The sequence below is a fragment of the Cheilinus undulatus genome, linkage group 17 (genome assembly GCF_018320785.1).
Source record: "Cheilinus undulatus linkage group 17, ASM1832078v1, whole genome shotgun sequence".
Classification (NCBI taxonomy): domain Eukaryota; kingdom Metazoa; phylum Chordata; class Actinopteri; order Labriformes; family Labridae; genus Cheilinus; species Cheilinus undulatus.
Genome location: NC_054881.1, coordinates 23,400,680 through 23,421,939, shown reverse-complemented (window position 1 = coordinate 23,421,939; position 21,260 = coordinate 23,400,680). Strand labels below are relative to the sequence as shown.

The window sequence follows — 21,260 nt, the reverse complement described above, 5'->3', positions numbered from 1 at the left end:
AAACCAGAGCACCACTGTTATATTTAAAAGATCTTAAATCAAGGGAAATCCATAACCAGCTGGTGAGACTTTTTGTTGTTCCTCCACGTTAGAGTGTCAGTCTTGTTTGAGTGGTGCCTTTTCAAATGCTTTGATTGATTCGCTGGACGACGTGCTGTCAGCAACACAGCTGCTGAATAATGTCAGCGCTACTGTTGTTGTCTTTGTCCACTGTTGTATTTTCCGGGGAAACAAAGTGTTCCTAAACAGGACACTTTTATCTGGGAATGTTCAGGCTGTTGCTGGCGTTTGCTGTGGTTGCCAGGACAGTGTGACAGGGAGTTGTTTTCTGTTTTTCCATCTGTGTATGAGCGTTGTTCCACATGTATCCATTTGGTACACATCTGTACCGTACCGAGAGGCCTGTACCGAACGGATACGGTACAAGTACATGTACCTTTACACCCCTAGCAAACATAGATAAAGACTTGGCTTATGTAGCTGCTTTGTTAGCTTAGCTTTTGCTACATAGCTTCGTTAGCTATGTAGCTCCATTACCTATGTAGCTTACACAGCTAATGTAGCTACACAGACTGTCTACTTTGCTTTATTTCATGTTTTGGAACCAGGTTTTGCAGGTCAGATGTTTTATCCTAACTGTCACCTTAACCCTTACCCTAAACGGATTTCATTTAAAAATTTATGGCGTTTATTTCTGTTCTGAGGTATACAGCGTCTCAAATGAACAGACTGTGAGAGTGGCTGCCAGAGATAAGCGGTCTGCAGCTAGACTGTCTTGAATTCCAATCATACACGTCCATACAAATTCACACACCACCAACAAAGCAGTGGAAGCAAAGTGTCTTGCCCAAGGACACATTTACATGAGACTTTGGCAGCTGGGTATCGACCCACAACTTTCAATTGCGTTATAACTGACTCTACCTTTTGTGCCACCATCTCCCCAGTACTTGTGTTTCCTGGGTTCTCACCATTGCCCATTCCTTGGCTCTCATCCTCATGCGGCTATGGCTACGGTCCTCAGCATACAGCGCCCCCATTAGGGAACCAATCGAGACACCACCAATGAGGTCCACTGGGATACCAGCTTCACACAAAGCTCGCATTATCCCCACCTGGGAACAGCCCCTGAACAGGAGGTGGGGGGGGATAAACAAGAATGGACAAGCAGAAATTCAACTTTTCTAACCAAAAAGATGCAGATATACACAAATAGTGGAAAGATTATATGGAGAAGTACTTGTACACTTAAGTGTATTACGAGGAAGGAAAGAGAGTTACCTGGCTCCCCCTCCTCCCAGGATAAGTGCAATAGCATTTCCTGTGAGGACTCGAGCAAGGCGGGAGAAGTCTGAATGGCGATCTGCTGGTTTCTCAAACACACGCTGATACAGCTCCAACTGAAAAAAAGTACAAAAGAAGAGCTAAGGAGGGAGGCGGCAAAGGGGTGTACCTTGAGCTGAAGATTTAAAAGAATGGATGAATAAGAAAGAAATGTTACAAGAAAATTCAAAATTTTCAGGTCAGATAACATCCAGAAGAGGGGAAATGAAGGTACTTTGATATGCAGATGAGAAATGAGAGGGGAAAAACACTTTAATCATATTCCCCACTCTTACCAGTTTGGGTGGGCTTCTCTTGGAGAAGACCCTTCGGGGACAAGACAGGTGTAGGTGTCTGGAGATCCAGCTTCGCATGTTGAGCCAGTCCACGGTCCCTTTGGGTGGTGGGCCGTCTTCTCTGTGCAAAAGCACCAGCTGCTTCTGGGCCCGCACTGCGCTGCCTTCTAACATACGCTCCAGCTACAGGGGAGACATCAAGCACAGATGTTTCAGATATTTTTATACCCCGTGCTTTCATCAGATAGGCTCTTGTGTGGTACTTACGTAGTATATCGAGTGTCAACCCCCAAAAATGCTGCAAACTTGTGACTTAAAGCCACATGTAAACACAGCACCAGGACTCGTGCAAGTATGTGATTGAAATGATCAAAGTTACGTTTTTAAGAATAAATAAAAGTTGTTTTTTTTTTTTTTTTTTTTTACGGTATATACATCAAGAATCAAATCTATAGGGACTCTTTTCTGACAAATATGAATAATAAAGGTCAACTTTTTCCATACAATGAAATACATTTGAGAGTAGCACACAAAGAGCTTAGCAATTAGAGCAGAATGGCAAGGTTATTAAAGAGATTAATTACAAGTTACTCATTCAGTTATTTCATTCACATTTTCTGAAGGCAATTTCCCTGCTGAGGCAGTTTTATTAAAGGACCCTCTTGAAAAGAAAGGAGTGGGGGTGGGGGGTCTGAGAGGAAGGTCAGGTGTGCCACCCAGTCAACAGGCCCTCTGCAAAAGGTTCAGTGTATGTGTGCAAGGTGAGAGGGTGCATGTGTGTGTGCCCTGAAAGATAAAATCAACCCAGAGCTATGACTCATTCTGGGCCTGAGCAAATATTGATCCATTTCTCCCACCATCTCCTGTTAAACGGGGTTACATTCCTCACTTCTCTGGGCCCATTTTTCCCTTTTGAAGGCAATTACCTTTCCTTCATCAGCTGGACGTTCGCCTTTTTTCCCTCCCAACCCTGCCTGCCTCTCATTCACAGCGTCCATTCAACCTTTGCTTATTTCTCCCGTATGTCCAAGGGTCAAACACAAGGATTTTATAGCCTCTGTGACCTATTAGTGCTTCAAATCCCTCTGTAAAGCTGTGATTTAAGAGAATAGTGATCAGCCACTGACCTTAATATTAGATCAGGCCATGCCAAGACCATGGCAATAGAACACACTTGAAGAGAGCAGATTGAACAAGAGCTCAGTTAACAATAATTAATGTGAAAATCAACAAAGGCTGATCTGATCCAATCTCCACAGCATGGTCTAAGTGTGGTTTTCCACTGCTGCTTACAACACATCTATAAGTCACACTTATCCGCCAGGAAGCAAGTTCCTTCCTTCCTTACCAATCATGGAATCTGTAGTTTCTATAGAGTGAACAGTGACTGTACAGTAACAAGTCCAACATACACCTAACCTTGCAAAGTAGATGGATACGCCCCTTTCCGTGTTTCTCACTGGCGAATCCATCTTGCAAAGCTCCCATCTGAACCATTTGGGCCCGGTTAGAGAGTGAGAGGACCAATCAGCGTCAAGGGCAAGTACTTTCGGGCACAGCGGAGTCGTGACATAAGCGAACAGCAACAAGAGGCCGGTACAATTATGGCGGAAGACATTAGCGTGGATGCTGCTAAAGCACCAGTTTCATCAGAACTTGATGACATTTCTTTGTTAAAAGAAGAACAAAGAACAGCAGTGAGTTGTTTTCTTTTCAAAAACGATAAAAGTCGTGTACTGACATGTCTACAATCTCCGTAATTCACGTTATGCAGCTCTAATGGAGTTTACTCCTGCAGTATTGGTGCAGGCGCAGCTCGCTGGCGACTACGTCACGTGTTTTGTTCCCTGATTGGCCTGTAAAGACGTGACAGACAGAACATACATCCAATCACCCTCCGAGTTTTTTTTTTTTTCAAAGGATCTGCTCTTTCCTAAATGCTGTATATGAGTGGTTTTCCAGATGGATGTGTGAAACACATGGATGGATGTGCTGACACACACCTTCCTGTGGCAGAAAATACTCACTAGATCAACAAATACAACCACATTTCCAAAAAAGTTGGGGCACTGTGTAAAATGTAAATAAAAACAGAATGAACCCAGAATTTATTCACAAGAGTATATAAACAACGTATCAGATGTTGAAACTGACATTTTACCATTTTGTGAAAAATCCTGGCTCATTTTGAATTTGATGGCAGCAACACATCTCTTGGATACATGCAAAATAGTCTTCTGTTTATATCAACTTCAGCTTGATCTTACTTGAGTTGTAAAATTAAAGGCTTAAAAGCTGAGGACACAAGGGTGGTTTCAAGGTTTTAAAAATTTAGAGAAAGTGTGCAAATGATTTAGTTCTTCAAAAATCCTCATCATATGAGGCAGTGCTTTAACCTGACATGCCTGATGGACTGTTTCCATCGCATGGGATATATTTCACATCCATCAGGGCACCACCCCAAAGACATGGGGAGGGCAGAACCCTTTAAAAACAGCTCAGAGGGTGGTTGGTAAAATGTGCTGTCTGTCACATTCATTACGGGCCAATCAGAGCAACAAAACATATGACATAATTGGCATGTGCCGCCCCAGGAAATGAACTATATAACACAAGTTTGACAGGCAGTTGTTATGGTAGTCAGTCAAGAGAAGAGCAAAACCATCTAGTTCACCAAGAACTCACTGTGGTTCTTTTAATAAAGAAATGTTGTCAGCTTCTGATAATACTTCCATTAAAGCTGCATGCACATTAATCTCTTCGCTGGCTGCCACTTTAGCAGGCTTGCATTAAAACTAAATCACACCTGTAGCTACTGTCTCATACTCATCAAATGATGCTGACTGGTCTGTTTTTTTTTTCCTGGCTGGGGATGAAAATTTTACCTTGAGGCTTTGCAAGATGGATCTGTCTGATGACAGACATGGAATCTGGCCAATCCATTGGCTAACACAGTTACCAGACACTCTCAGAAATTATTGCAAATCAAGAATCCTTTGTTTTGCACTTTTTATAGGATTAGACAGCTGTTAAAAGGAAAAAGAGGTCTTAAATGTGACTTTGCATGATCCTATAACACAAAATAGCACACATGTCCATATAGCCATTCAGAACTAGACGTGTACTTTAGGAGAGGTCAAAAAACCAAGCCACAAAAGTTTAACAAGAAACCAAACAAAACTGGACTTATATTTAAAGAGAGAGAGAGGGAAACAGAATCCAAATCCAATGAAATTCTGCTCAGTAATTACTAAAATATGAATAGGCAACAATTTAATCAAATATTGCTGTACCAACTCATAAACAGCTGTGTTCACAATCTGCTGCTAGTGTCTATATTATGCAAAAGAAAAAAATCAGGAAGGTGCTTTTTTCTGATACATTTATTACATAAAAGTGTAAAGCATTAGCTGAGTTCATCACACTAAAAGATCCTGAGGTGGCGCTGCTTGATTATGGCAAAATTAAAATTACCATTATTTTTTCAATAAGGAAATCAAATTAATAAACCTTGAGGGATAGCCACAGCTTTGTAGAAATTTCTTTTAGTTTAGTGTTTTGCCATGTATCAGGTCTGACTTCTCAAAAACAAAGTGGTTCACGCATGACTGAGGTCATTTGACCTTTTCTGTTTACAACGGCTGCCTTTCTGTCACCTTCTTTTGCTCTTTCAGCAACATGACATTTGACTCAGTAACTGTTTAATCTTGATGGCCTTATTTCAATGATTGGGTAGAGCAATATTCATAACTAAAATTTGATCAATTGCCCTGGACTACTGTCAGGAACTTCCAGGGTTATGTTAATTTTGTATCCCTCTCAAGACAAAGCAATACAGCAAATCTTTTTACTGATTTTTGACCTGTACATGCATAGATAGTGTTTTCTGATTTAAAATAATCTCATTATGCTTTCTTTTCATAGTCAAGTGTATCCTTTATTCTAAATCTTTGCAGTGGATGTTGTGGAGTTGTCGTGTGTATTTGAAAATAGAAAGCTGTTTCTTCAGTGTGTTGTGACAGCAGTCGGATATAAAAAGAATACCTTAAAGAAGTATTCAGTCTAGTTACTAATGGTCTTATATACCTTGTAAGTAATAAAGAGGCATGAGTCTGATTAATGACCTTACAAAAACTCCTCAAAACAACTTTAATGTGAGGACTGGCAGCTTTCCACTGCTTATATCTATGTAAAACAATTAAAAATTATGTATTTGAGTTTTTTTACTGCATGTAAGACACAAAAAGCAATCTGAAGACACTACCAAGGGCTTCAAAAACTTGGGATTTTCCTCTTTCACTATATTTGGATGTTTTCTGCACCCATAAATCCTCAGTTTAAAAAAATCCAATCAAACAAAAACTAGATGCATAAATCAGAGCAATCTTTACAGTAGATTTTCAGTTCCTACATTATTCACCACTAAAATCTCACCTCCCCAACGGCAGGGTCCTGCTCTCCAAGTCCCACTATGATGATGCAATCAGCCTGACGGATGCAACGCTGTGTCCACGGGGTCAGTGTGTAGTCAGTTTGGTAAAGAACAATGCGATGGATGTCTTCCTGTTGGCCCAGCCAGCTGGACAGACGGTACTCATGCACGCTGAGGAGGAAAAGAGTCCATTAGTGACAGGCTGAGATGACTTACTGGCAGCACACAGTAGATCCATTTTTTCCTGTTGTGCCAAGACAGCATACTTGAAGTGAATTTAATAAGTGTGTGAGAGAGATGGAAAGCTTACAGGAAAAAAGTTAAAAAGTAATGTCAAGCTGAATAAATTGCAAGTGCAACAATCCTGTGAATTTTCCTGTCTGTAACTAAATGTACCTGTCTAATGCGGCAGCTCCAAGTCGCTGTTTGATGATATCACTTGTCAGCAGAAGAGTGGGACCTGAATGTGAAAGATTACATATGTTACAATCAATAATTTAATTTAAAGTCACCAACCAAGCCATCTTACTTGATCCCTGTTTTTTGGAAGGGATCTGGGAGTACTGGTCATCTTGTCTTCCAGTGGTAGTGTTTTTAGATAAGAAATCTGACATGGTTATTCCCAGAATTCTTTGTGTTACCCAAGTACTGGTACAGAGGTGAAGTCAACCTATTTGCTAAAACATGCAAAAGTATTAAAATCTGTTTCAACATATTTTAATTTATTTAGCTGCAATGGAACGTGTGACTGGAGCAATGGACATGCTGATTTAGACAGGCAAATTTCACTTTTGGCAGAATTCTGTGTAGACCTTGATTAAAGAGAGACATGACCAGTATTATCATATCCAAAAATGTGGGCTGACATTGCTTCCCAACTGAGTATATGCACAGGATGTCTCATACTGTACTTTTGTGCTACTGGGCATTAACCCTTCAAAGCCAATGGCTTGGCCAGATTCCATGACTGTCATCAAGCCGATCCATCTTGCAAAGCCTCAAGGTAAAACACTTTTCCCAAGTCAGAGAATAGCTGCATCAATCAGTGTCATTTCAGGAGAATGAGGCTGCAGCTATGGGAGTTTAGTTGTACAGGAAGACTGTAACAATGTGACCAGTGAAGAGATTAAGGTGCACATGCCCCCAGCCCGGCTTCAACATGAGTTTTATTTACCAACTGGCTCCACCAATAGTAAGACATCCATAAAGGTTCCCACTCAGGTCATCTGTTTTAAGGCTTACTTGGATATTTCTGACAATATGACTAATAATTTTATCTGCAAAAGAGAAAAAGAATGGCGATCTTACTTTAGGACCCACATTGTTTAGCTCTTTAGTTCCCTTCATGTTGTGAATTTCCTTCACTCTGAGGATCCCTTTCTCAGAGAGAAAGTGATGTCAATAAATACTCTTTATTTCTTGGTTAAAGTTAAGACCCAATCCTTTGTAGCTCTAAATAACAGGCTATCATCTTGAGAAGTGCACTCCAAAACAAGGGTTACCGCTAAGGTTGTAGAATTGGGATTTAGCTAATATGTCTGGTCCAACAATGAAGTGTCAGCACAGCTACAAAAAAGGAGAATGCAGTATAATATTCCTTTGCTAAAAATGATAGATACAAATAAACAAGTCTGGTGGTGGAATTTGAGCTATATTTCTTTTATCATACCTATTGCAGTGAGTGCATGCTGCAACTCCAGAGTGAAGGCAGTCAAAGGCACCTCTTCTGAAACAGGCAGGACTGCTACAGTGGAAAGGTTGGAGGCTTGGTTTCCTGCATCCCACTTGCTGCCTGGGGTGTGCAGAGCCAAACTACGTGCTGGGGAAATGCATAAATATTAATAAACCTCTCACTTAGTGGCAAATTAACATAAACACCCACATTAGTAGAATAACTCTAAAGCACCAGCAGGAAACAGCATATGCTTATGTAGATATACACACCTGTCAGAGGACCATTGACCTGCTGGAGGATCTTCTGTCCGAGTAAGTGGATCAACCTGGTGACAACCTGAGAGGCACAGGCAGTGAAGGGATTATTCAAAGGCTGAATGTAAGAGGATAGACGACTTCTGAATATTACAAAACATAACAGGAAATGAGCAAAACCTGATCTTTGTAATAGAAAAAGGACTTTCTTTTCAAGACTTAAAAGGTCAGTGTCCGCAAAGTAGTAAGAGGAATGGACCAGCTTTCACTGCAGAGAGGGTGCTACCTTCTTGTGTCTCTCACTCCAAAATTATTTTACTATCTTAAGAGATGTTGAAAAAAATCAGACTGCATACATGACAAAAAATAATGTTAGATGTGTGGAAAGCACCAGTATGACCTAAACTACACACCACACTCTAACAGATTCAGTTCTGCTCAAAGATGCATCCTGGGTTAGCCAAGCAGAAAGCTTTGACTTTTCAGGGAATGAAGTGCTCAAAATCCCCATATAGACAGATACATTTAAGACAATACGTGGTATTAGGCCGTTATATAATGAGACTGTGCCTATAAGGACAAAACCACATGGTTCACAGTCACACAGTGTTATATATTAAAGGTTGGGTATTCATGCACAACTGCTGTTTCCAATAAGTGATGTCTTGAGTTCACTGCGAGCTACTGACTGAAGGGAACGTGTTTTTTCTAAGGTGTCAAAAAATGATATGCTTAACTTCATCAGATGTGGTTAAAATTGTATTATATGGTGAAAAGCATATATTACTCAATTTTTCTCCGTGAATTTGGGCAGGTAGAGCTAGCTTTCCCCTTTTTAAGTCAGAGGGGATCTTTAGTTGGAAGAGGTTGATAACTGCTTTAAAACAACAAAAAAAGGACTTAGTTTTTCAGATAAAATCCACCCTTTTGATCTTGTTCTGTGTGTTATCACACTGAGTTTCTTTTTCTATTTTCTCCTTTTATTTGTCATATTTGTGTCTCTATATAAAAGTATGACTGTACAAAAAAATTGGGGGAACCTGTGGGAACTTCCTCTTGATGGAGCTGAGCGCTCCTTCTGGTAACTTTGCGAGCTCGGAGTCGCGTACGGCGTGTACTGTGGTAGCTCTGTTCTGATGGGTCAGGGCCTCCACCTGCAAAAACAAAAACAAACAAAAAAAGAAAACACAAAAGGGTACATGAAGCACTTTATAGAATAATATTTGCCTCAATATACAGGTACTTTAAGGAATACAGCACTTACAGTAAATAAAATATATGCCTGCCTATGTCTGCTGAGCACGACACCTTTGCTTGTGAAGTTTTAATTAACTTCATGTGGAAAAAGAGCCATAAATAAGTTCCTAGATCTTATGATCAAGAGTTGACGTCAACAGAGCTGAGCTAAATTTGTCTCTGAAGCGCAACAATTATAATCTTATTCACTCAATGACTCTTCTCTCCTGCAGGTTACAGTAACCATGGCATCCATCAAGCCAGGTATTATTAGAAGCATCTCACTGGGGATGAACAGCATCAACCAATGGGAAAGTGGTTCAATTTAAACAAAGGGACTTTGATTTACATAATTCATCATAATCCAATTACAAACACTGCCGGCATTGTTTCAAATTTTAGAGTTAAAGGCAACAAATTTGGGGGAAAAAAGTGTTTAGAAGCTTTGTATTCCTGGGGCATTTATTCTAAATATATTATTAAACTGCATCTTATCATTTCATTTGTTATTTGAAAAAATGTAACATTTTTAAACATGATATATTCTGCAGACTGTCTGGGTAAGCTGATAAAAACTTAATTTTAAAGCTTTAAGACAAGAAGTCTTTTCATGACTAAATTCTTACAAAATGAATTGAATTTTTTAAAGAGTAATTCTGTATTAATTTTGTTCATAGAGATGTAAAAACTGCGCTAAGGGCAAAAAATTAAGTGTTATCTTGATAATGTTTTTGACAAATATCTTGCAGCTAATATCAACAACTTTTCCCTGCTAAATATTCATGAAATATAATTGGTAGAGTTTTTATTTGCTGGCAGTGTTAGTGGTCTTATGGTCATGATATTGACAAACATGCTGGCAGCTCCTATTTCTCAACAGCACTTACCGAGAGTGAATATGGTATGAATGTGATGATTAACTGCTGTGAATGAAATAAACTATTTTCCTCATGCATTTTTAATCTGCAAGTTTGGCTCACACCAAGTTATCCTGATGTACCGTCATTAATATTTATGAGAATGCTCGAAGTGAAGAAAAAATCTTGCACACATCAGTGCACACATAGTAGATATTCATAGTTTTTCGCCTACTATCCACCATCTGTCGTCCCCCTCAACATCATGGCCCTTACCACTCCAATCAGGTCCCCACGACCGTACTCTCCTATCAGTTCCTTCTTGCCATCCTCCTTCAGGATGACAGAGCGCAGTCGACCACTCAGCACAATGAAAGTGCTGTCTGATTTCTCCCCCTGCCTGGAAAACAGATGTAACACTTCAATTCATGGTACATGTCTGCAAAAATGATGAGGGAATAAACAGCCATGTTGACATGAATGAAGCCATTTCAAAGGACCAATTTTGAATAGATAAAAGGTTTTGAGATGTCTACCTATAGACCGCTCTACCAGCTTCCACAGCCATCCAATCAAGAGCAAAGTCTATCTGTCTGACAAAAGACGACATCCTCTTCACCACTGTGTGAGCCACGTTCAAAACAACCTTTGGCTCAACTCGCATTATCCTGGGGAGGAGACAAATACAGACAGAACACTAGGTAAAATAAATCCAGAGGTTCTTATTCCTCTTTTTATCATGAATGATAAATGAAAAAAATTACACCAATTCCACTTGATCTACAGATCTGTCCTCTTGGAAATACAAAAAGTCTGAATCCAAATAAAAGTTCAAAAAACTAGTTGACATAGCTTTAGTTGTCTCTGGGAAATGTAATGCATTGACCTGGAAATCAGATTCTCTCTATCAAAATGGAATTCTGAAATGTCAAACTGTATGCCATTAGAAAAAATTGCATGTGCTCTTAATAACAAGAATGATTCATTTGTAAAGGTTTGGCAGTTATTTATGAATTACATTGAAACATCACATTTAACTCGAGCAGACCTGTGACTTTTCTACTGGTCCACTGTCACCTTTAATGTACAGGTATTTTAGGTATTATATCATGCTCAGAAACTCCTTGAAATCTCATGTTGGCATGTATATACGTTATATTTCATATTTATTATTGAAAAGACACATGAACTAATGTATGTATGTATGTATGCTTTTATGTGCTGTATACAAATTTATTTAAAAATTATTTTTTAAATTCTATTTTCAAAAGGGGTTAAATTGCTGTCCTTCTATTGTGTTTCAATAGAAAAAAATCCTAAAATAAAGTATTGGAAAAAAAGAATTATAAAATTTGAATTAATTTAGCTTGAAAACAAAATTTACATAAAGGCATGTATTTGTCAATCTGTTTTCTAAAAATTAAGACCTCTCAAAAGCAAAAATATTTTTTTTTTTGTGGCCTGTTTTAATCCAGTCTAAGACTTTTCAAGAATCTGCAGGAACCCTGTGCACTAGTATGTAGAACCAGTTTTCCAGGTTTTTTCCAGGTTTCCAATATCAGCAAACAGCAAGAGATCTGGGATTGATGGTGATTGGGTGGTTGGTAGAGCAATTTAATTATTCCTGCTGGTAATGTTTCTCTTTGAAAATATTTGGCAGGATTTGTTTTTGTTGTTGTTTTTTGTAAAAGAGCTGCAATTAAGTCACAGGAAGCTAAGGTTGAGTAATACAGGTTGAGATTCTTAGTAATAAAGTGATTGATAATATATTAAAAAGACAGTCACTGAATGACAAAAGAATATGAAGGAAAGTGTACCTTGTCTTGCTAAATGCTAACAAGTTGTGTGCTGTATAGCCCTGCTAAACAGGGTAGCATCTGACTATAATAGAGTTAATATTGCACATGGGGTTTTAAAGCTTAAAAGTAAAAGTCTCAGTATATATTTAACTCCTTTAATACCAGACATGAAAACTGAATAAGACTCCATATCGCTCTTATTTTCTGAACACTACCAAACAGACTGAACTTTCTCTAAATGTTGTTTTAGGTTTTGTGTTACGGTGGTGTAAAGTACTTATTTTCAAGGTATAAAGGTATAAAAATAAGATTTTACATTCCTGTATCTGCAAAAAAGTTTGGCACAGTCTTGCACCTGACGGAATCTTATTTATAAAGACTGTCTTTGTAAGTTTGTATAGGATTTCTTCATATACAGGTGTATATAGTTGTGTTTGTGTGACTGACTCATAGAAGTGGGTCTTGGAAATGGAGAGGAAGCTGCAGTCTCGCTGGGCTCGAACAGTGAAGATGAGCGGCTCTCCGGTCAGGACAGCGAGCTGACCGACAAGCTCTCCTGGGTGCGTCACAAACAGACGCGTCTCTTCTTCACGGTCAATCATCCGCTGGTAAACATGGAGGAGGCCAGAAATGACAAACTGGATGCTCACTTCCTGAAGTGCCCAAGAGAGAGAAGGGGACAAACGTGACTGTCAGAAACACGTCATCCAAGTTCACTAACAGGACAAACTGATTTATCAAAAGATCACAAATAAGTTTCACTCTAATTATCACTGAAGGTATTTAATATTAAACCATCAGGAAAATTAAACCTTTATTTTCACCATTCATCTTAATGATTCATGATTTTTTGTGTAAAAAAAATGAAATATAATTTTGTAAGAAACTGTTCTTCACACTGACAAAGCAAGGTACATTTTCTCATATTCTATTCTGATAACAGAATCATGCACAAAGACACACTGGAAGAGGAATTTCATGATTTAGTGACTTAGAGATAAAAGATCATCTAAAATTGTTAGAATATTTTCTGAAGTTAACAGTTTCTCCTTATATTGAAATGGTGTAGAGATGTCCCTTTGTGAGAACAATAATAGAAAATATTTTGTTTTTTTACATTTGCCTGCAAAAGTAGAATATTTTCTTTGACTTGCATGATGCAAATATATGCCATTTCAAACACAAGGTAACACATGAGGGCACATTTAAAGAAACTACAGCACATCCCTAAATAAGGATACCTCAAAAAACTACATATGCATAATATCTATGAAAAAAAGTAGAATAACAGACCAAATAGCTCTTCATTAAAACAAGGTATAACATGTATAATGTACTGTACTTGGTAAATGTAAGTAATATTAGCCACAAGAGGGTTCAGTCTGTGTTGCCCCTTTTTACAACCAAATGAGTGCAAAACACAGAGGCTTTCTGAGGAAATATAAAACGCTTAATGTTTTTTCAGTTCAGTGTACATTACAGCTTATGGATTTTTGGTTCACTTTGACAAAACTTTGCTGTATTACTTACAGCAGCTGTACCCATCAACCGCTGTATAGCCTAGCTTCTGTTCTAATACCCTTAGCACTCTTTCCTTAAAGGAGCAACACTGGGGTGAAATCTCTTGTGGCTATTCTAACTACTATTACCTAATGCAACTATACTTCAAAAATACCAAAACATCATGAAGACGTTTTGTTTATTCCCATGTCTGTAAAATTTCTAAAATAGTGTCAGATAGGGTGTGATGTGCACTGAACTATGGTTTCCCTGTAAAGTGATTAAAATATATCTTTATTTTAGGTTTTTATTTATGGCAGGCCACTATGTTATGAACCACCAGGCCAAATTTCAGTCGTGAAAAACATCAAAATCCAGCTTGAAAATCATGAAAATTGAGTTGGCTTCTTTCAGTCATCCAGGACTAAAGACAAATGAAATATGGATTAAAGCACACCGTCTGCAGTTAAGATGTTTGTTCCTGCTGCATCTGGTTGAATAGAAAAATAGACCTGCACTCCACCAATTAGCCTTCCCCCTGACTTTACCGTGAACTCTAATTACAGAACAGCTACCTGGCTCTGTGCCGCAGCTGGGACACAGAAGTTGGGAATTAAATTTGCTGTTTTCTGGCACAAATCTATCCAATATGATGCTTTTAATGACCTGCAGGCCACTGTGCAGCATGTAGCTGGATGTTTACTTTAAATGAAGGCAGTGACACCAGCTAACAACAGACTGTATTGAGATGAACTGCTCTGTGATTTTATATTGTTGTAGCATTAGGGGGGCAGGTCAGTTCCTCTTAAGGAACGGTAATGTGGTGGAGTCCTTTATTTGCCCTGCTCAAATAAAACCAAGATACAAGAGAGCAACATTCGGGATGGACAAATGTACTGGCACCCCTTGAAATTTTTCCAGAAAATACACCATTTCTCCCAGAAATTGCTGCAATTACAAGTATTTTTGGCATACACATGTTTTTTTTTCCTTTATGTGCATTGGAACAACACAAAAAAAACAGAAGAAAAAAGCAGAAACTGACATTATTTTACACAAAACTCAAAAATGGGCCGGATAAAGTTATTGGCACCCTTTTAAAACTGTATGTAAATCATTTTATTTCAAACATGTGATGCTCATTTAAACTCACCTCTGGCAAGTAACAGGTGCTGGCAATATTGAAATTACACCTGAAGCCAATTAGTATGCATAAAAGTTGATTCAACCTTTGTGTTGTATGCCTGTGTGTGTCCCACCAAGCATCGAGAAGAAAAGAAGAGCCGAGAATTGTCTGAGGACTTAAGAAGCAAAATTGTGGGAAAAATATGAACAATGTCAAGGTTACAAGACCATCTCCAGAGATCTTGAAATTCTTTTGTCCACTGTGCGTAATATAATCAAGAAGTTTACAACCCATGGAACTGTGGCTAATCTTCCTGGATGTGGACAGAAGAGAAAAATTGCCAAAAGAATGCAACGCAGGATAGTTGGAATGGCAGATAAATATCCTCAGTCAACTTCCACATGAATTCAGGCTGTCCTGCAGACTCAGGGTGCAAAAGTGTCAGCTTGGACCATATGTCGTCATCTTAATGAGATGAAACACTATGGCAGGAAACCGAGGAGAACTCCACTGCTGACAAAAACACATAAAAAAGCCAGACTGGAGTTTGCAAAAATGTACCTGAGTAAGTCTCAATCCTTCTGGGAAAACATTTTGAGGACAGATGAGACTAAGGTAGAGCTTTTTGGAAAAGCACGTCATTCTACTGTTTACAGAAAACAGAATGAGGCCTACAAAGAAAAGAACACAGTACCTACAGTCAAACATGGTGAAGGTTCAAAGATGTTTTGGGGTTGTTTTGCTACCTCTGGCACTGGATGCTGACTGTGTGCAAGGAATCATGAAATCTGGAGACCATCAAAAGATTTTGGGCCACAATGTAGGGCCAAATGTCCGAAAGCTGGGTCTGCATCAAAGGTCATGGGTGTTCCAGCTGGACAGTGACCCAAAATATACCTCAAAAGCACCAAGAACTGGTTGGAGACAAAGAGCTAGAGACTTCTGAAGTGGCCAGTAACAAGTCCGGGTCTGGAGAGATCTAAAAATTGCTGTTGCAAGAAGTACCTTTCAAATCTGAGAGACATGGAGCAGTTTGCAAAAGAAGAGTGGCAAAAGAAGAGTGGTCCAAAATTCTAGTTGAGAGGTGTAAGAAGCTTGTTGATGGTTATAGGAACTATTGGTTTGAGTTTTTTTTTCCCAAGAGTGTGCAACCAAATATTAAGTTGAGTGTTCAAACAATTTTGTGTGGCCCATTTTTTGAGTTTTGTGTAAAATTATGTCAATTTTGGCTTTTTTTCTTCTGTTCTTTTGTGTTTTTCCAATGCACATAAAGGAAATAAACACATGTATACCAAAAAAAAAAAATTGTAATTGCAACAATTTCTGGAAGAAATGGTGCATTTTCTGGAAAAATTCCAGGGGTGCCAATACTTTCCTCCATGACTGTATCTAGTGTGTTGAGATACAAATTTTTAATTTCCTCTTTCAGGGACTTTAAGAACCTAATATTATTAATCTTTCGAGATTTTTCTGAAATTTTTTATAAATACTCAGAGTTTCATGTTTAATGCATATGAACCCAAATATTGTCCTTTAGTGACTGCAAAATGGGTGAAGAGCAAAGACAGATTTCTCACTTTGAGGGACAACAAAGTCAGTCTTGATCTTGAGATGTACAAACTGCTACAGAAAGAAGCTCACCGGCTACTTTTTAGCTGAATGCTGGTGTGGGAACTGGTGCTGTGAAGCTGTATGCACTTCTTACAAGAGAACCACAGCCTTCTGCCAAAATTACTAAAAACTGCTAAAACAAGGTGACCAAGAGGCTCTGTGGAAATGGGGTACAAGCCATTCTCCTTGATGAAAGTTATAGCACAACTAGATCAACTTTGAGATTACAATATTATATTATATTATATTATGTTGTATTTTTCACCTTGACTTTGATATTAATATTCATACTACAATCATCTGTTATCTGTATATCTTTGTATTACCTAAAATCTTGCTCCTCCATACTGCACATATAACATCCCACTCTACTGGCCCCCTTTTGCACTACATGATGTTCATGCCATACCACTATTCTGTATATAATTTGCCGCCAATGCCACTTAAACAAACACGTGTCACTTCAATTGCTATTGTATGCTCAGAATGTTAATTGTATGTACCCACTGTCCCTTTTATTTAATTCTATATTTAGCTTTTATTTATTTATGTCGTTCAATTCTATTGTATTTTACCACTTTTCTCCTTTGTTGTGTGGCTGCAATGCCAGAATTTCCCCTCTGGGGATCAATAAATTATTACAGGTATGTCTAAAAAAATTAGAATATTATGAAAAAGTTCGATATTTTTTGTCACTCGTTTCAGAAAGTGAAACCCTTATAATATATAGACTCATTACGAATAGAGTGAAATTTTTCAAGTCTTTATGTGTGAAATGTTGATGATAATGGCTTACAAATAATGAAAACCCAAAATTCAGTGTCTCAGAAAATTAGAATATTGTGAAAAAGTTAAATATTGGAAAGTCATGGTGTCACACCTTAATCAGCTAATTAACTCCAAACACCTGCAAAGGTTTCCTGAGCCTTTAAATGGTCTCTCAGTCTCGGTCAGTAGGCTACACAATCATGGGGAGGACTGCAGACTTGACAGATATCCAGAAGACAGTCATTGACACCCTCCACGAGGAGGGTAATCCACAAAATGTCATTGCTAAAGAAGCTGGTTGTTCACAGAGTGCTGTATCCAAGCATATTCACAGAAAATTGAGTGGAAGGAAAAACTGTGGTAGGAAAAGGTGCACCAGCATAAGGGATAACTGCAGCCTTGAGAGGACTGTCAAGCAAAATCCATTCAAGAATTTGGGGGAGCTTCACAAGGAGTGGACTGAGGCTGGAGTGAGCGCATCAAGAGCCACTACGCACAGACGAATCTTAGACATGGGCTACAAATGTGGCATTCCTCGTATCAATCCACTCCTGAACCAGAGACAACATCAGAGGTGTCTTACCTGGGCTGTGTAGAAAAAGAACTGGACTGTTGCTCAGTGGTCCAAAGTCCTCTTTTCAGATGAAGGTAAATTTTGAATGTCATTTGGAAATTAAGGTCCCAGTCTAGAGGAAGTGGAGAGGCACAGCTGCTTGAAGTCCAGTGTGACTTTTCCACAGTCAGTGATGATTTGGGCTGCCGTGGCATCGGCTGGTGTTGGTTCACTGTGTTTTCTGAAGTCCACAGTCAACGCAGCCATCTACCAGGACATTTTAGAGACCTTCATGCTTCCTTCTGCTGACAAGCTTTATGGAAATACTGATTTCATTTTCCAGCAGGACTTGGCACCTGCTAACACTGCCAAAGGTACCAAATGCTGGTTTAATGACCATGGTGTTACTGTGCTTGATTGGCCAGCAAACTGGCCTGACCTGAATCCCATAGAGAATCTATGAAAGTTGCTATCAAAGCAACCTGGGCTTCCATTACACCTGAGCAGTGCCACAGGCTGATCGCCTCCATGCCACGCAGCGTTGATGCAGTAATTCATGCAAAAGGAGGCCAAACCAAGTACTGAGTGCATAGAAATGAACATGCTTTTCAGAGGCCTGACATTTCTGTTTAAAATATCCTTTTTTATTGATCTTATGTAATATTCAAATTTTCTGAGACACTGAATTTTGGTTTGTCATTATCTGTAAGCCATAATCATCAACATTTCAAGAAATAAAGCCTTGAAATATTTCACTCTATGTGTAATGATTCTATATAATATATGGATTTCACTTTCTGAAATGAGTGACAAAAAATATTAAACTTTTTCATGATATCTTATTTTTTTTAGATGTACCTGTATCTTATAGTATCTTACTATTTCAAGTTGGAGAAGTTGCATATTTTCTCTTCAGACTGAAACATAAAGTGCTCTGTGTTGGATGAGACAACAGTCTGACTTCAAAGTGTCCTTACTGATAAACAGATGTGATGGCAACTGATTTTTTAAAAATGTTTTTCCTTTGCATAGAGGCCTCTGTATATTCGACCTGAAGGTAAAAGCTGAAAGTGGTGACTTAATGGATGGCTGTGTTTCTATAAAATTCTCCCATTTAGGTGTTGTACTGCCTTTTCATGACAATTAGACTTTTGAGTTTGTTTGTTTGTACCGCCTGATTGAACCACTTTGGAAAGCTTTGCCTTGTTTTTGACACTCAGGTACTCATACCAGGAAACAATGTTGAAGCAGTTACTGCATGACGTCGCAGGTTCTTAGAAAACATGTGCTGCTGAGCCAAACAAACCGCCTTAAGCCATAGGGATTAAAATCTTATTTGACGCATTTGTGAGGTTCAGTTCAGGGCATTGTGCTGAATGTGAGCAGCTGAGGGTCACAGCGTTCAAAGCATGCGTTACAACTTATTGTTAATGTAAATCAACACAAAAGGTGGAGGTTAAAAACTGACCTCAAAGACACCCATTTGTGACACTTTATTCTAAAGCATGAAGATGAAATTAAACAAATGAAAGCACTGAAAGCTTTATGATGATAGGGGAAACCTAAAAGAACTACAAAAAAAGATGTAAGGGTTTTGCAGTGCACACCCCCTCATGAAAGCCTGAACATCGTACTTTAGCTACATTTCAACCAAACGGTCTGGCTCGGTTATTTACGCTTTTTCTGCTGACATTACATATTGTGAACTCAAAACCAATGCAATCTAGTTCTGAGTGCTAAGTGCCCTGGGAAGAAAAAGCGCACTTAGCGTCAGGCATTTTTGTCGCCTTGTTTAAAGCGCTGTTCAACTTTTGGAACAGTGCTGCGCTAGTCAATGTGACTTTTCCCTTACTTGCCAATCAAAATCAATAAGCAGAAGGACTTCATTCATGGCAGAAGAGAAAATGATCTGACTTGTCTTTTTCAGTCTTTTTTGAGGGTAAACTTTTCAGGTCTACAACAGCTGCTCATGTCAAGATTTTCTTACATTCTCTCAATGTTTTCTGTATGATACATCCTTGAAATCTGAAAATACTGAAGCAGACGGCTATTCTCAAACAATGTAACAGACTCCACCATGGAATTCTTGTAGCACAGCAACAAGAAACATTGGTGAGAAGGGTTCTGAAAATGAACTTATAGATGCTCCCAGTGCTAAAAAAAAAAAAACAGCGGTGATCACAGGCCCTAACTGGCCATACTGTACTGATCCAAACATGACTGCTTGGTGGAAAGACATCATATTTAAGCCGTTGGTCTAACCTGGTCTCCTTGACGAGCCACCACAGAACCAGCTTTGACTTGATGCAGGGTCACTCTGCCTTCGAGTAGACTGGGGTCCTGATGCAGAGAAAAAAAAAACACGTTTCAACATCACCCTAGTGCAGAACAGCTGCTTTTTTTTTCATCTTCTCAAAAACCACTAAACTCTTCTTCAGAGTATTTACAGAAAATCTGACATTAAATTTTACACTCTCTAAGACCTTTTCCACATCCTCTTCATATATTTTAAAACTATTGCATTTTCACTTTCTAATGCGTTTCATTAACAAGTTACTTAACATGTTTGTTCAGATAATACGACAAAAATGTGACAACAAAGAAAAGAAAATGGAGGTAGAATTTCCTACCGTCGTATGTAAATTAGGCTTTCTTGGAAATTTTGAGATTACACTATGAGACAAAAAACTGATACCATATGGCAGCTGAACAGAAGGTCTTTTTTACTTAAGCGGTCTAAAATTAGTTAAACCATTATCTAAAAATACCTATTTATAAGTTTTGCACTGCTAGCTAAAAAGTAGAACAGCATGCCTTTAGGTTTGAAGAAAAAAACATGGTATAACTACCCATTTCAAGATGATTATAATACATGTTTATTCTGATTTTAAGCATTTTAAAGCCTATGACCTCTTTAGTTTACTATAAAACAACCAAATAACATAGTCTTGTATTTAAGACTTTAATTTCTCAAAGTACTGAGTAACTACTTTTGATAGCCAATTAGCTTGTACTGTAAAATATGATATCTCATTGATGTGCAATAACAAGAGAATATGACTTTCTAACCAGGTTGTTTATTATAAGTTCTGACTTAACCTAAGGAAAAATGTGGAATCATTCTCTTGCAATGTGCCACTGATCATCATTTCATCAAAGCCAAACTACTGTCCAGTTTTATGTTGTTGGCAGTAAGCTTGGACCTCCTCATTTTGGCTTTTAGTGATTATTTTTCTACTCAGTAATTGATGCTTTTTAAAATTTAGTGAATTAAAACACTTCCCCAAAAATGTACTTAAAAAAATGTAAAAATACTGATGTTAAAAACAACTCAAAAAATAAGTACATAAAAAAGCACCTCAGTGACAGTAATTTAAGTAAATGTAATTAGTTACTTTCCACCCCTGCTTATCTTATATCCAGTCAAGTAACAAAGATTATCCTAAATAATCTTGCTAACTGGGAGATATTTCATTTCTGAATGTTTTTTTTTTTTTAATCTTTTGTTGACGCTGTCCCAATTTTTTTGAAAAAAAGAAAAGAAAAAAAAAGATTCAGTTTCAATTTGATGTTTTCTTCAAGCTATATTCAATGAAATATGGAATTTCAGTGTTTTGAAAACTTAGCAAATCTCCCAGCTGATGTCCACTATCTGTGATCATCCTCTCACCTGCAGCTGGATGATCCCCAGCAGGTCCTTCTTGGCAGCCTGCAGGATCGTGCAGCTCTTACTGAGGTGGATGGCATCAGAGTGCCCCCCGCTGTCTGTGTAGTGAAACACTTCAGAGGGAGTGTGCTGCATTGTCACACTCTTCTTCAGACTGGACTGC

General features: G+C 38.4%; 1 protein-coding gene across 1 annotated transcript in view; it reads right to left on the bottom strand.

The window, feature by feature from the left end:
- pnpla7a (patatin-like phospholipase domain containing 7a) overlaps nt 1–21,260 on the bottom strand; it is a 48,237-nt gene that overhangs the window by 14,189 nt on the left and 12,788 nt on the right. Inside the window, exons 15-27 of the mRNA XM_041810719.1 lie at nt 21,101–21,256; nt 19,693–19,770; nt 12,320–12,525; nt 10,610–10,741; nt 10,350–10,473; nt 9,021–9,134; nt 7,996–8,062; nt 7,721–7,870; nt 6,448–6,511; nt 6,054–6,222; nt 1,620–1,802; nt 1,282–1,400; nt 972–1,128 (exon numbers count right to left, since the gene is read on the bottom strand). Of these exons, the coding sequence (XP_041666653.1) occupies nt 972–1,128; nt 1,282–1,400; nt 1,620–1,802; nt 6,054–6,222; nt 6,448–6,511; nt 7,721–7,870; nt 7,996–8,062; nt 9,021–9,134; nt 10,350–10,473; nt 10,610–10,741; nt 12,320–12,525; nt 19,693–19,770; nt 21,101–21,256 (1,719 nt within the window). The remainder of the gene's footprint in view (nt 1–971; nt 1,129–1,281; nt 1,401–1,619; nt 1,803–6,053; nt 6,223–6,447; nt 6,512–7,720; nt 7,871–7,995; nt 8,063–9,020; nt 9,135–10,349; nt 10,474–10,609; nt 10,742–12,319; nt 12,526–19,692; nt 19,771–21,100; nt 21,257–21,260) is intronic.